The 16,298-nt window shown below is 45.5% G+C and overlaps 1 protein-coding gene across 5 annotated transcripts in view; it reads left to right on the forward strand.

The window, feature by feature from the left end:
• SCUBE1 (signal peptide, CUB domain and EGF like domain containing 1) overlaps positions 1-16,298 on the forward strand; it is a 298,612-nt gene that overhangs the window by 14,697 nt on the left and 267,617 nt on the right. For all 5 annotated transcript variants that reach the window (XM_066590365.1, XM_066590368.1, XM_066590366.1 and 2 more), the window contains exon 3: positions 15,195-15,320. In XM_066590365.1, coding sequence (XP_066446462.1) covers positions 15,195-15,320 — 126 coding nt within the window. The remainder of the gene's footprint in view (positions 1-15,194; positions 15,321-16,298) is intronic.

Here is a 16,298-nt window from a genome sequence, read left to right on the forward strand (position 1 = left end):
AGATAAACCTCTCCCGGTCAGATGACTCCAGATTCCTGTCGCCCCGTGCTGATGGGAGGTCAGAATTTGGCGCAAGCAGCATGAATTGCTGACCCCTTCCTGGCAGAGGTGTAGTGATGGTGTGGGGAATGTCTTCTTGGTACACCCTCAGTCCGCTAATACTTGTGGATGGACGCCCCAGTGAAAGCCAAAAGAGGAGTTGTGAGGGCCAAAGGAGGTCCAGCGTGCTACTGGACAGAAGTCTCTAAAAAGTGACCATTCAGTGTATATCTGTTGGTGACCTCCTAGGTTTGTGTACATTATAAGGGTTTCTTCATTCATTATGTATCCAGTCCCCCTATATATATATATAAGTCTGCTGGCATTACCTTGTTTAGTTATTCCTTTCTATCTTTTTATTCCATATAGCATATAGTTCCCAAATAATATGTCTGTGTAAGGAGCTACCCACAAGGGGTTAATACAGGCAGCCTATGTGCATAGGGAATAGTGGATGGGTGTGAGCCCACCACCCTTCACAGTCACTAGAGCTCGGCAGGAAGTGGTGCAAGCCACAGTTACAAACGCCTTCAACTAACTACACAGGGGTCAGAGCAGTGGCTTCGGCTCTGACCCCTATGTATACTGGCAATGTCAGTTGGCACCCAACGAGGTAATCAGTTGGGGTCCCAAACTGGGGCACCCAGCAGATCAACTATTGGTAACCTATCCTGAGGTCTATCCAGCTTCCATCCATGATTGTAACTGATCCATGGGGGATTCGGCTGCCGAACCTGCAAGAATAAGCTGATTGTCAGGGAGTCCAAATTTCGAAGAGCTGTTGTCCGGATGGGATAAACTCATTGGAGCTGGTTCCATGACTTTGTAGCCCCAGGTCTACTGACTCTATCACCGTCTTTTTTTTCCATATTCGTCTCCTTTTGTCTGGAAGGGCTTTTCTAAGGTCTGACTCCCAGCGCAGTCAATCGAGTGGGCAGTCCCCATCATTCACTCTTAAGGGATGATATCGGAATTGTGGGGACCGTCCACTTAACACATTGACCGTGTCGGGAGCTAGTCCGTAGAAATACCCCCAGGTGAAGGAAGGCGAGTGGGAGAAAAATGGGGATGGTGTCAGTGGGGTGCGGCTGCAGAGCCATGGAACCAGCCCTGAATGGGGATGGTGTCAGTGGGGTGCGGCTGCAGAGCCATGGAACCAGCCCTGATATACGTCACCCTATGACCGCTCTTCTTTAAGCTAGACTTAGACATTCCTTTTTACCAATATGTTTGTATTTTTTACTTTATGACTAATTCTGTGGTTCTCCGCTTTTTACCGCTCAGCGTATTATCTTGTCATAGGCTGGAATGTGTCTTGGGAGTTTTCATATATTTGAAGTACACTTTAGCACCGGGTCTAGAACAGTCACTTCAAAGTTGTAGGTTGTCACAAACTTGTGTGGAATTCATGTTACGTGGTGAAGTTAATAGTTACAGTTGTATGTCTGAGAGGTTTATGTCCAATGGTTATTTATTGCAAAGCTAGTTTGTTGGCAAGGCTTCGCTTGTGTCCTATTGGTCGGGAACCAAGGATCTCCTAACTGAAGTGTGGTGAACTTCATAGCTCACCTCCAAGACAGTCTTGAAAGCCGAAGATCACATTATTTAGAACTTCTCAATATTTAGACAATATTACACATGCTAGAAATAATTGCCTCTTGATCAACAATACACCTTCTCAGCATCCTTAATATACAGCTGTCAGAAAAAGTAAGTGAACACCTTGGAATTACCATTTTTTTGCATTGATTACTAATGTTATGTGGTCTGATTGCTATCTAGGATGGGTTGCTGTACAACTAGGGCTTTGGCAATGCTTTTGTAGCCTTCTTCAAGCTTCATGCCTTTCTCTAACTTGTCTTCCAAGATCTTCTAAAAGTTGTTTCCATCCATGCACGGTTCACACCAATCAATTTTTCTTGTGAAGAACAGATTTGTAAGTAACTAGGCTTTGTGTGGCTTTATTTATTGGGCAAGACACCTTTCGAAACTTGTAGTTGCAATCCCATCTGCTTCATTCAAACACCTTTTGCCAATTAGCTTTTGGAGAAGTCATTAACACTGAGGTTCACTTACTTTTTCTTTGCACCGTGAATGTTACTCACTGTTTTTTGTGTTATTAGTTTGATTAGGTTTGTCTATAGTTATGATTTGGCAAACTATCAAACCACAATTAGTCATCAATGCGGAAACCCAGGTGGTTTCAAAGGGTTCACTTACTTTTTCTTGCAACTGTAAATGATTTAAATGTATATGCTGGTTTCTAATGCTTTGTAGGTCTTGACGAAGACTAGAACATCGCTCTTGTTAATTAACCCATTGAAATTAATGTTTTTTTAAGTGCGAGTTTTGCCCTTCTTACAATCGGACAGAACGCCTGTGAAATTCGTTCATGTGAATACACCCTAACTCAGGCAGTTGTCACTTTCCTTCCTGAACCCCTTTTCCGGTCATTCATTACTCAGCAGGGGGCAACAATGAGCATAAAAAAAGGTCCTTCTACAGTAAAAGTGCTTTTTCACCCGAACGTATGTGTTTTTACGTTCTCTCATCAGCGCTGTAAATTAACACAACCAGTCGATTTTTCCACGATCATGACCAGAGATAATTAGCATTTTCTCGCCAATTTACACGACCGTGAGCATCGTTTTTCGCTAAAAAATATGTCTCACCTTTTCCAGCTCCCATAGGAGTCTATGGGAGCCGTTGCCGTATATCGGTCAAAATATAGTTCCAGAATTATCTTTTACCCGCTGTTTACTCGGTGGCGCGTATTTCGGTCAGATATGTTCCATTTTTTACGGTTCAACATTTTTACGCGCCATGTATTCGCTCATGTGAATGTATTGGAAACCAATGCCTTAGATGGTCGCGTATATTGGTTGGCCATAAAAACGCGCCGTATATGCGCTCGTGTGACTGAAGCCAAAGGAATATAAAACTGAGGCATGATGGGAGCAGGGTTTGCTACGGACCCCCACTTCCTAGTCCCTCTCTTCAGCTATGGGATCTCGAGGAGCAGTCTGGAAACCTGTCTAGTCTCTAATGATGCCCAGGCTGCGGGCACTACAGTATAGTGCCAGACACGCTGATTTCAGTGCTCTGTCACTTATACCGATCCCTTCAGAAGTTTTAGAAAACTTACAAAGTTTGCAGTGAGAGGCAGAGATGAGTTCAATGCAGCTCATTAATATACAAGTATTCACTGCTCACCCCGTGTCCCCTGCAGCCGATTGACAGATCTCTCTGCATTACTGTGCATACAGGAAGACCTGTCAATCAGCGCAAGGAGCAGACTGAGCAGTGAGTATGTGAATGAGTTGCACTGAACTCATCTCTGCCGCTTGCTGCAGACTTTGAAATGTAAGTGTTCTAAAACTCGTGAAGTGATTGGTTGAAGGGAATGTTCAGATGACGGATTCCAAAAGCAGATTTTTCGGTGTGGCTTCTGCCTCCAAAAACGGCGGCAGAAGCTGAGCGGAGGATTTCTGCTGTGGCCGTGTAGGTGTAGGGCCGCAAATCTGCACACAGGTTTAGCCCTTTTCAATGTGCAAATCTGCATGGGGAATTCCTGCTGTAGATTCGTTGGGTATCTGGCATGGATTGGACTAAACGTAGAGAAATGACACCTTACTTCTTTTTTTTACATGTGGATTTGATATTACAGCTCACTATTTCTTACTCATGCAGTACCTAAGGCACACTGCTCTCTCCTGGTTCTCCTCCTACCTATCTGACCGCTCATTCAGCATCTCCTTTGCTGGCTCTACCTCCCCTCCTCTTCCCCTTGCTGTTGGGGTCCCCCAAGGCTCGGTCCTCGGCCCCCTCCTTTTCTCCATCTACACAGCCCCTATTGGTCAAACCATCAGGAGATTTGGCCTCCAATACCACCTGTATGCTGATGACACCCAGCTATACACCCTCTTCCCGTGACATCTCTGCACCTTTCCTCCAAAACATCACTAACTGTCTGTCTGCTGTCTCTAACACCATGTCCTCTCTCTACCTAAAACTAAACCTCACTAAAACTGACTTACTGGTATTTCCACCCTCCACTAACCGACCTCATCCTGACATCTCCATCTCAGTGTGTGGCGCCACCATAACTCCTAGACAACACGCCCGCTGCCTTGGTGTCATATTTGACTCCAATCTCTCCTTTACCCCCTACATCCAATCTCTGGCCCGAACATGTCAGCTGCACCTCAAGAACATCGCAAGAATCCGCTCTTTTCTCACTGTGGACACACTAAAAACGCTTATTGTTGCCCTCATCCACTCTTGGCTTGATTATTGCAACTCGTTGCTGATCGGCCTCCCCTGCACCAGACTCTACCCTCTTCAGTCCATCCTAAATGCGGCAGCCAGGCTCATCTTCCTGTCCAGCCACTACTCGGACGCCTCTGCCCTGTGCCAGTCACTGCACTGGCTGCCCGTTAAATACAGAATTCATTTTAAACTCGCTACCTTCATCCATAAAGCCCTCCACAGCGCAGCGCCCCCCTATATCGCCTCCCTCATCTCAATCCATCACCCAGCCCGGGCTCTCCGCTCTGCTAACGAAACTAGACTGCGCGCCCCTCGAATTCGAACTTCTTATTCCCGCCTCCAAGACTTCTCCAGAGCAGCACCAGTCCTCTGGAACGCACTACCAAAGTCTACCTGGGAAATCCAGGACTCGCAGAACTTCAGGCGTGCTCTAAAAATGCACTTCTCCAGGGAGGCATACCACATTCCCTAAACAAACCCCTCTGTACACCCCTGATAACATGCTCCCTGACCTACTGACTGCAATCCCTGCCAGCCACCATAAACCGCTCCTGCAGTCATACTGATTCTGCCGTCACACGGCTAAATGTCTGACCATTGTGTGTGTGTATAGCATCCCTCACTCTCCACCTCGCCATACTGTGCACATCTCCAGACGGCAGTTATTCTTCCCTACAAACCCTCTGATCTGCTCATTTCGGGCCCCGGTTTCAGCCGTCCAAGATGGCCATGCAGTCTTCTCAATACCTATTCCCCAAAGTGCATTGGTAGTGTTGGATTACCAATGCACTGTGTCTGCTATTTGATTGGTCAAGGCTGTTCATGTGATCAGAGATGACCAATCAGACAGCAGTACATATGTACATTAGGTAGTCAGACAATTGCAGCGGCCATCTTGCACTTTCAAAAACAGGAGCCAAAGCTGGCGGATCAGAGGGACGACGGAGAAGAAAAAGTGCAGGTCATAAACTCCCAACCCCTCTGGTCCCGGGACAAAATTTTGCTCTGAAACTGGAGGGTTGCTTTAAGGATCAAAGTCTCCGAAAACTCCCCACAGCATGAGCAACGACTGCTACATGCTCCTTACATAAAAAAACTAGTTTTATTTGAAAGCTGCTCAGATAAAAGATAGAGCGGCTCAGATCAGCCCGCTGAGTGTTTTGCCCTCTGGGTATTTTATGGGTTAATGAACAACACAAGTATTTGGCAACAGAGCCAAATCTTCAAATCCGAAATAAGGATCTTGACCCAGTAATTAGCATCTGTTCGCTACCCTGACATCCGCCTTAATTAATAATTAAACAAATGGGCTTATTCCTCTTTGAACTGCAAAGTGAGATATCAAAATAGAACGTGAATATCCGCAGGGCACATAACCATTCTCAGGTTCCTTCCTTTTGATTTTCGATGTTGCTGTTTTTACTGATCTGATATCTTGAAGTTCCTTTCCTTGCGAGTTAACAAAGACGGCCTAATCATTCTTATTTATGCCGTAGACATAATGCTACACAGAAAACATTTGCAATCAATGTGAAGTTCAAGCTGATTCCTCTATATATACAGGTGCTGGTTCTCCTTGAGGAGATCCAGCTGGTGTATGGAGTCTTACAGGCAATGCTTCCTGGGAAAATGTATGCAAATTAACTCAGAAGCAAGAAAACTCTGTACTGCCTACTAGAGGTAGCTACCCTTTGAGTCAATATGTGACCCATTAAAGGGGTTGTTGGGTTTGAACAGCCTATGTACACTAGTCCTTGTGCTTTCCGATCTGCATGGGCACAATACATTGTCATGCATTATTTTTTGATATGGCATGCCAACGAGTTTTTTTTTTAGGCAGACCGTGAGTCCATGTTAAAAAGCTCCATAGCATAGGTCTATATTGGCGCCATGTGCTCTCGGTGGAATTACACAGACAGCACACAGCCCCAAAACACTCTAGTGTGCCGGAAGCCTTAGTTAAAGGGGTTTTCCATGAGTGAAAAAAAATTATATGGGCAAGGAATAGTGAAAATGCAAAAATAAGCCATACTAACCTCTTAAGTGGCCGTTGGTCTAAAGGAATGACCCCAATCCGCAATACTCCGATCCCCAAAGAAGCTTCAGTGGTCAGTTTCTACATCCTCAGCGGATCACTGGCTTTACCAGTCACCCGTCAATCATCTCAGTATCGTCCCTGCAGCCTGTAATGACTGGGCAGTCCCATGCATGTGACGTCTCTTCCGTGATCACCCCTGCACAGGATCGGAGGGGGGGGGGGGCACACAAGAGATGAGTATGGCTTATTTTTTCTATTTTCAACCAGTCCTTGCCAATCAAAATTTTTTTCTTTCTTCCTGAAAACTCCTTTGACCCTCTGAGAACCAGAGTGTTTCCATCCTGAAGGGCCAACACTTTAGCGATTTTACGCATGTGATACTTTTATGGCCCTTGGGCTGCCAAAATTAGTTTTTCAGTGGTTTATTTTTGTGATATATAGGGCTATTTTAATACCATTTATACTTTTTTTTCCAAAAATTATTATATTTACCCTAAAATAAAGTACAGGAAGGGGTTCACCATTTAGTTTCAGACATTTTGATACATAATTTGTATGGTCTCGGACTACAAGTTGGATATGGCGACTGTTTCGGTTGGTTTGGGAGGTTGGTTTGGGTGGTGGGTTGGGCGGTTGGTTTGGGAGGTTGGTTTAGGTGGTGGGTTGGGTGGTTGGTTTGGGCGGTGGGTTGGGTGGTTGGTTTGGGCGGTTGGTTTGGGTGGTGGGTTGGGCGGTTGGTTTGGGTGGTGGGTTGGGTGGTTGGTTTGGGCGGTGGGTTGGGTGGTTGGTTTGGGCGGTTGGTTTGGGTGGTGGGTTGGGCGGTTGGTTTGGGTGGTGGGTTGGGTGGTTGGTTTGGGCGGTTGGTTTGGGTGGTGGGTTGGGCGGTTGGTTTGGGCGGTGGGTTGGGTGGTTGGTTTGGGCGGTTGGTTTGGGTGGTGGGTTGGGCGGTTGGTTTGGGTGGTGGGTTGGGTGGTTGGTTTGGGCGGTTGGTTTGGGTGGTGGGTTGGACGGTTGGTTTGGGCGGTTGGTTTAGGTGGTGGGTTGGGCGGTTGGTTTGGGTGGTGGGTTGGGTGGTTGGTTTGGGCGGTTGGTTTGGGTGGTGGGTTGGGCAGTTGGTTTCGGCGGTGGGTTGTTTTATTTATTTTTTAGATATTTGTATTTTATCCTGTAATTTTTTTAAACTTGTTTTTGGAACGTTTTTAGCATCTATATCTCCCGTGACATCATACAAGACCCCTGGGGGACAATCACACTGTCATTTTATTTTATTATTTCACAGTTTTCCATAGGAGCCCCAGTTACATCCCCCTTGTGTGACATTAGTCACTGGCAGAGCCATGCTGGGGTCTGCTAAGATCCTGTAGCTCTGCCATGTCGGGGGCCGCTGGCAATCAAGTGATCATAGGTTCTCATGCAAGGAATGGCGCTGCAGTTCCTTTATTCCCTACATAGTCCTGGCTATTCATGAGCTGCAGACTAGCTACACCCATCCTGCCCTCCAGCCACTGAATGACTGCTGTTTGCCTATTCCTATGCATAGTGACAGAGCTGCCAGCCTTTGGCTGGAGGATGGGGTGGCTTGGCTTGGCATGAATATGCATGACTAGTTCTGGGGGCTTTTAATAAAATGGAAGTTTCTCCTAAACTACTGCACAGATACATACAGCAGACATATTACTGTGATCAGTCTGACAGGCATTACCTTATGGTGCTGTCAATGAGAGCTGAAAAAACATGGTGACAGATTCCCAGGGTTAAGTAAAAGGGAGTCCTTATTTTGGGTCTGCATCATTAAAAGGGTTGTACCAGAATTTCAAGTTATCCCCTATCCACGGGATAGGGAATAACGTACTGATTGGAGGGAGTCTCACCACTGAGAATCCTGCTGATCTCAAGAACAGGGGTACCGTGTTCCCAATTCTTCTCACTGGGGGATTACGCCACCCCCTGCAATGAGGAGGAGACTGGAAGAAACTCTGGTCATGCAAGTGCAGCAGTGCTACATTCACTTGTCAATGCCATGGAAATGAATGGAGTGCTGACCACGCATGCTTGAGCAGCACTCCATAGTGATGTCACTGCAAGGGAAGAAGCGAACCCCGCAGTGACAGGAGAATAGGACTTAGGGGTCCCACTCTCGAGATCAGCGGGGGTCTCAGCAGTGATACCCCCACCAATCCGCAAGTTATTCCCTATCCTTTGGAAATTCTGGTATAAAAGCTACAAAGTTTGTGTGTATGTCTCTCTTTCTGGAGAACCAAGCATGTCCAGCCCATTAGTTTCGTTGAACACTATGTAATACCTAAATTCCCCTTTGGAGGCACTACAGGGAAATCGAACACTCGCTACTAGATTTCCCTGCCATCCATTAGTTAGCTTGTTTTTGTAAAGTGTACCTTCTAGCAAAAAAAATCATGGTCCAAAGAGGACATCCCCTTTAGGCCTCCTTCACACGGGCGACAAAGTCGGGCGATTTTGTAGCATTGCTACAAAGCTACAAATCACATGTATGTGAAGCCCATGGTTTCCTATGGGTTCCTTCACACATGCAATGTTTTGTAGCATGCTACAAAACGACACACAAACCTCACAGGTCTGGCGATATGCCCGCGACACGAGAGGTTTTGTGGCCCATGTTTCCCTATGGAGCCTTCCTCTCTGTTGCATCGCATTGCACGAAAATGCGGTTTGCATGCAATGCAATTTTGACAGTAGCAAATGCTGCTGTCAAAGCTATAATCTAAGCCCTAACTGCCGGAAAAAAAAACACACACATACATCACCTTAGACGAGCTGTCAGCCCGGCCGCACCTTCTCCCCAGGTCCCAGCACTGATCTTCTTCTCTTTTGGCTAAGGATTCAAAAATCCCCAGCTGTTGAAAGCGCTGGCTGTGATTCGCTGACACTTAGCCAATCACAGCAAGTGCTCGATGAATGGCAGTGACTGAACCAATCACAGCCATTCTTCGAGCACTGGCTGTGATTGGCTAAGTGTCAGCCAATCACAGCCAGCGCTTTTAGCAGCCCGGGATTTTTCAATCCCCGGCCAGAAGATGAAAAAGATCAGTGCCGACACCTGGTGAGAAGAGGTGATGTATACTTTTTTTTTTCTCTCCTTTAGTTACAGCTTATTTTTGGGGTAGGGCTTATATTTCAAGCCCCCCGAAAATCCTCGCACGTGATGCTACAAAGTCGGGCGATTTTGTAGTGTCACATGCGACTTTGTAGCGCTCCAAAATCGCAGCTGTATCGTACGGTGTAGAGATGCGATATCGCTGCGATTTTCGCGCAGTGATGCGGTGTCGCCCGTGTGAAGGAGGCCTTAAGCAACTGGAAGAAAGAGGACATATAAAGCTACAAAAAGAGAAATAAATGAACCCGGACTAGTTTGCTATTACCATAGTCAAGTCAAACTTTACAGAAGTGAGCAATAGCAAAAAATTATTGATACAAATTGTCAATAAGTCCTTGGATCCGGCCGCCCAACAATTTGCAAAAATAGCAACATTTCCCAACCTGGCAGCGGAGGAGCTGAGCTTGGTTTAAACTGGGAGGAGGGATGGTTTAAATATTACCTCTGCGGTTCACTAAGAGGGGAGAAAAGCAGAGTATTTTGGAGTCTGGTTTCATCCAGAGCTTAGCGGAGAGTTAGAAGACCAATAATTGGATATGGCAGCGCAGGAAAACCTCCCGATATAAAGCAATTCTCTTATGTTAAAGGATAATACAGAAAACAAATTATCTCAGGGGCCGGTGCCTATAATAACAGCAGCCCTTTTGTGTCAAGTAATTGATTCTCATTTCGTTGCAAGTTCAAATGCTTTCAAATACTTTAAAATCTATTATTTGGCAGCGAGGCTGGATATTGTGTAACCATAATTGCACAGTTGTTCCTTTGAACAAATAAAACACTTGGATGTGCAGGATAGCAATAAGCTTGGACTATTGGGAAGCTGAGATATAAATCAACAGCGCTGGGGACCCAGAAGGGTGAATGACTCACCAGACAGGGTGGAAGGAAGTTCACTGAGGTTGTAATTGTGGTCATGGTGTTTCCTAATGGGCAGACCAGTCACACTTAGCTGGAACCACCGGCACTATTCAGGCTGCCAGTTCTATACCAAACAATATTTTTATATTGAAAGTTACAAAAACAATTTGGGAATTTTTAGCAATTTTTGTTACCCAGTAGGGCACACATTGCTCCATTGAGGAGCTGAAATCTTCCTGTAAAACCATGGGGGATCAAACCTGGTATATCTTCTTTTCTTGGTTACTGGGACTTAAGGTGACTTTCTAAAAATTTTTGAATAACTCTTTGAAGACAAGTCCGGAGATAGTCCAACCGGGCAGGGGTGGTAATTAGGACAGCATGTTGCAGGGCATGGCTATTCTACAGGGGCCAACTGTTTCCTTGCAGTAGGGAACATGAAGCATGGTTGTCAGGGGTTGTACCAGAACAGACCATGTCCTACATTAATGCTCCACACAAAATCAAAAAAGTCTTTACTGACCAATAAGTGGGCTTATAGGGGGTAGCCCAGTTGTGAACTATTGATGACCCATCCTTAGGATAATAGAACAGTGGAGGTCTGCCACTCATGACTGCAATTAGCTGTTGGACGGACCGGTGTGCTTGTGCACTGAGCTGATTTCTGCAGGAAGCAGACAGCTTTGTTCTCACTGGGGTGGCCAGGTTTAGTATTGCAGCCAAGTTTCCATTGGAGTAAATGGGAGCTTTGCCTGTAATACCAATTCTGGCCACTGCAATGAGAACAGAGCTGTCCGTTTCCTGCAGAAAACAGCTCAGTGCACAAACATATCGGACTAGAGAACAGTTGATCAGTGGGGATCTCCAGGTGGCGGACTCTCTCTGATCTACTGTTGATGGCCTATCCTAATGATGGACTATCAGTAATTTACAACTGGAAAACTCCTTTAACTTCAATCACACTGGAGAGACAGGTCAGGAGATATAGGAGCATGCTATGGTGACCATGGAATAATGAGTACAGACTCTAACCAGCAAAACTGGTCAGCGACTTTAACGGGATACAAACAAATGCTGTGTTTAGCATGGACTTCTGAGAACTCAAGAGAGAGAGAAACTCACAAGAGTGAAACGTATCCTATCTACGTCTGACAAGAACATTCGGTCACAACAGCGTCACTCCTTCCTCCCTTAACTCTTCTTAAAGAAACAGTAGCCACAGTAACACATTATCACATAATTATACAACAACGCTTCAACAGACCCAGATCTTTGGGAAAAGACAGAAGGGAAGACAAGGGGATACTATCTGGTGTAGTATATCCAAAAGTATCCAGAAGAACAAAGGTGGACTAAAAGATAGGTAATGCTCTCACCTGGTTTGGTTGTGCTCAAGGTGAGCATAACCACATGATATCACAATTTTGAACACCATGGTAGAACTCCAAACCATGTTCTGGTTCTATCAGGGAAAGTCCTTCCCTTGGAACTGATTCCAGGATGATACCATAAAACAAACAAAACACAACCAGTGGATAGGTACTGCTCAGAGGATGCGCTTAGCACACAGTAATGCCATTCTTACTTCACAGTCTGAAGAAGACCCCATTACCGAGTCGAAACACACTGTTTATGTCACCCATACTGGAGAATAATGATTGTTCAGGCTGTTTTTTTTTCCCCCGTCTCATCAGTGCAGAATAGGGTAATGATTGGCTGAATGAGAGGCGTTGAGGTCAGTTTGGGAAAATGTTTTTTTCTTGAGGAGAGTGCCAGTTTGTCATTGGGAGTTATATATAGGCCATGCAATGCTCCCTGGGAAAAAGATATGTTAATAGAGGTTGGAGAAACTTTATTCCGGTAAACCAACATCGAAGGTCTGGGTTGATATTGCAGACGCATCCCCTATTAAACTCCATAGTAGCTTTTCCTGCAGTACCAAACTGGGCCACTGGACTGTGATCAGCACAATCTGCTTTCAGTACTGTCCATAGTGACAGCAGCATTGGGAATCAGCTGATCAGTGGGAATCCCGAGCATCGGACCCCCGCTGATCATCTATTGATAACCTATCCTGAGGACAGGTCAACAATTTAAGAAGCTTGTTTAGAATGTCCCTCCTATAAAGGCTTTAATAATAAGCAACACAAGCCTCCATATGAATAATAATCAGTTTGTATGTGCGGGCGAAGATAATTTGGTACAATCCTGTTCCTTTGTCTACAATACTCTACTGTACAGCAGGCTTGTAGTCTAGCTAGAAAAGTCCTCAGTGGTATGCACACCTACAGCAGACTGAGGTTGACCTCACTTACAGTTTGTAGCGTAGGAGTAGTAACGTCAGTTGACGCTGGTCTGGAGTCAGAAGTGTTCCTCAACCATGGTTGTGAGATGTTCTCGTTACTATTCAGATTATTGCAAACTATTATCTGTTTCTCATCGCTTGGCAGATCATCTCCAGACCTCTTGTGGTTGCCGCCCTCTCTTATAACTTTGGTAGTAAGTAGATGTTGTTTCTATACAACACACACTGTACACTTCAAACAATCCCTTGCTCTTCCATCTCTAGTCCAGTGGTGTGCTGCACCTCACTGTGCAGCCTGCAACGTCTTTGGTTCAGGGGCCGGAGCTTCCTAAAGGCAGCTCTCCACTGCCTTCTCTTCTTGTCCCCTGGCCCAGTCACATGGCTGGCGGGGGTGAGACTTGGCACAGCCACTGCTTTCTATAACGGGGAGAGTGGAGGGAGTTTTTACCCCTTACAAGGTGCCCATACACCATCAAGCTAATTGAGAGCTTTTCCCCCTACTCCTTCAAGCACACGGACACTCGATTTGGGGGAGTGGAGTAACCTCTGGAAAAAGGATGGGGCATGAAACTTCAACTGACCCGATCCTTCTTTCCTCTCCGACATCATCTGTCAGAGAAAACTCCTCGGCCCCTATACACATGTGAGAGGACTCTAGTCCTGCCTAAATCTGTCTGTTCGGACCACTATACTTCACAGTGTATGGGGCCCTTTGGAAAAACGGAGCTCCAGTAGCTCCTACTGCCCACTGGGAGAGGGCCACCAGTACTCCCCTTCCCGGTTGCTGATATGAAACGGAGCTTGGGCCCCATAAGAAATGCAAGAACTGCACGTACAATAGGTCGCTCCCCATGTGGCTGTGTGTACTGTATACTGGCAGCCAGTTATTACAGTTTATGAATTGAAGTGTCATTTTTTTCTAATTTGCCGTTAAATAACTTTTAGAAGTGCCTCCTGGATGCCAGACAAGGTTGGCACAGAGAAAGGAATGTTGAGTTCATTCACAATGTTGCAAAATAAAAACCTGATTAACCAGCACAAAAATGTGAAGGTACACGTCCTTTACTTATCGCCTACTTTTACCAGATGTTCTGGGCTTTTATTTTGTAAGATGGGATTAGATAACGTTCTATATTACGCCAGTTTAGAGGGGCGCTAAGGGTTAAATCACTGCTCAAAAAGGAAGGAATTGGAAACAAATTGAAAAGGTTTTAACTATGACAATTAATTAGCAGCTTTCATCCATTCATGATATAATAGCTGCTAGATGGCGCTCTTCTACTTTATGGCGACGGGATGCAGTATATTAAATGCCTTTTTATACCGCATACCATTAAAGCGAACATAACAAATATGGCATGGTGTGGATTCAGATCTGTAACATGCCCCACAGGGGGTGCAGCACACTACTAGCTGGGGGGCTCCAATAAAGTGGCAGTTCTGTGTAGAACTTAATTTTGAAAAATTCTTTAAATTAATTTCAGTCTGTTTTATCGCTGATGTTTTTGGCCTTACAAGAAAAAAAAGTGCCCCTTAAGGCTGCATTCCCACGACCGTTTATTGGCTCGGTTTTCACGCCGAGCCGATATACGTCGTCCTCATCTGCAGGGGGGAGGATGGAAGAGCCAGGAGCAGGAACTGAGCTCCCGCCCCCTCTCTGCCTCCTCTCCGCCCCTCTGCACTATTTGCTATGGGGAGAGGCGGAATGGGGCGGGGCAAATTTTTCAAAACTTAGCCCCGCCCCATCCCGCCTCCTTTCATTGCAAATAGTGCAGAGGGGTGGAGAGGAGGCAGAGAGGGGGCGGGACCTCAGTTCCTGCTCCTTGCTCTTCCATCCTCCCCCCCCTGCACATGAGGACGACGTTCGTGGGAATGCAGCCTAAAAGTGTAATTTTCCTTAATAATTCCTTGTCCGGTTAATGACTGAGCTAAAACCATTTCATCCAAGCACATTGGATGCCGGTTTATAATTTACACTCATCCTATTAGTAATTTAGGGGAAAATTAGTAACGTCTTGAATTGAAGTGACCCTCCGGTCCAGAAACAAAGATGGCTGCACCACTTCTCTGACTACCTGTGTATTAGTATTCATCATAGTCTAAGACACTACATGCCGCTCATGTGGGCACAAGTGGTTAAACTAAGCAGGTGTGTCTTAGATTAATGATGCGTACTAGTACACAGTGTGGATCAAGTAGTCAGAGAAGCGTGTTCGGCCATCTTTGTTTCTCCAGGACTGGATGGTCGCTTTAGTGGTATTCCACCCATAATACCCTCAAATCAATCAGTACCACGGACAGTGCAAGATGTAGGGAAATAGACTGTGCGCTCCTTGAGGATAGAGTCTAACATCTACAGCGTTATGAAATATGTAGTCCTGCTATATACGGGAAGTAAATACCGCAACCACAGTGACTGACGATATTGACTTTACGGCGCTCCGAATTATGGTTGCGTTCTATAAATAGTGCATTAGAATTAAATTCCCAGCATGATGCGCCATTGTTACAGAATAGCATGCGCTCACCAAGATGTCATTTCTCTCTTTTAGATATTGATGAATGCGACAATGACTACAATGGCGGATGCGTTCACGAATGTATCAATATACCAGGGAATTACAGATGTATGTGCTATGATGGATTTATGTTGGCCCACGATGGACACAATTGCTTGGGTAAGTTCATCGTTTTTACGTTTTGTATGATTTGCGGTTTGTCTACATATTTTCTACCATTTGTGTATCTGAACCCCTGAGGAAGAATCAGAAGTTGTACTTATTTCCATATGTTAATACTTCCTGGGGCTCCTTTGGCCCTAATGACATTGGATACTCACCGTGGCATACTTTCTACTAACGTCTGATACACTTCAGCTGGTATTTCCCTCTATTCATCCTGCAAACATCTGGCGAGTTCTCTCAAAGAAGATGGACTATGTTCATATTTCCTGACCCGATATTCTAGTTTGTCCCAGAGATGTTCAGTAGGGTTCAGGCTGGGACTCTGTGCAGCCAGTCCAATTGTGGAACATCCATATAGTCAAACCAACGTAAAACAGAGTATTGCCACATTGTCGGCAGCACATTATTGTCTATAAAGTCAAGGTACAACTCAGTGTTCATGGCTCTTGTCACGACAACCAACGAGACGCGACCATGCCACGTAAAGCAACCCCCAGACCGTAACAGAACCTCCACCGTACTTAACTGTTGGCACAACAGACTCAGGCAGGCGGCGTTCCCCAAGCTCCACCACACCACGCCCATCTGATCTGAAGACGGAGTAGCGTGATTCGTCACTCCATAGAACGTTCTTCCATTCCTCAACTGTCCAATGATTACACATTGTAGACGGCCTGATGTATCTTCTCTGAGAGAACTTGCCAGTGATCTCCAGGATGAATGGAGGGAAATACCAGCTGAGGTGTATCAGACGTTAGTAGAAAGTATACCACAGAGAGTATCTGATGTCATTAGGGCCAAAGGAGCCCCAGGAAGCATTATCATATGATAATACATACTTTTGATTCCTTCTCAGGGGTCCAATTAATTTTGGTAGGATTGTGTACTTATTGCTGTTTTTCTGTATATTTTATATAGTTTGTGTATATTTATTGCTTTTTTATGTCATTGCATCCAGTATGGCCGAGTCCT

This window comes from Eleutherodactylus coqui, chromosome 2, assembly GCF_035609145.1.
Source record: "Eleutherodactylus coqui strain aEleCoq1 chromosome 2, aEleCoq1.hap1, whole genome shotgun sequence".
Taxonomy (NCBI): Eukaryota; Metazoa; Chordata; class Amphibia; order Anura; family Eleutherodactylidae; genus Eleutherodactylus; species Eleutherodactylus coqui.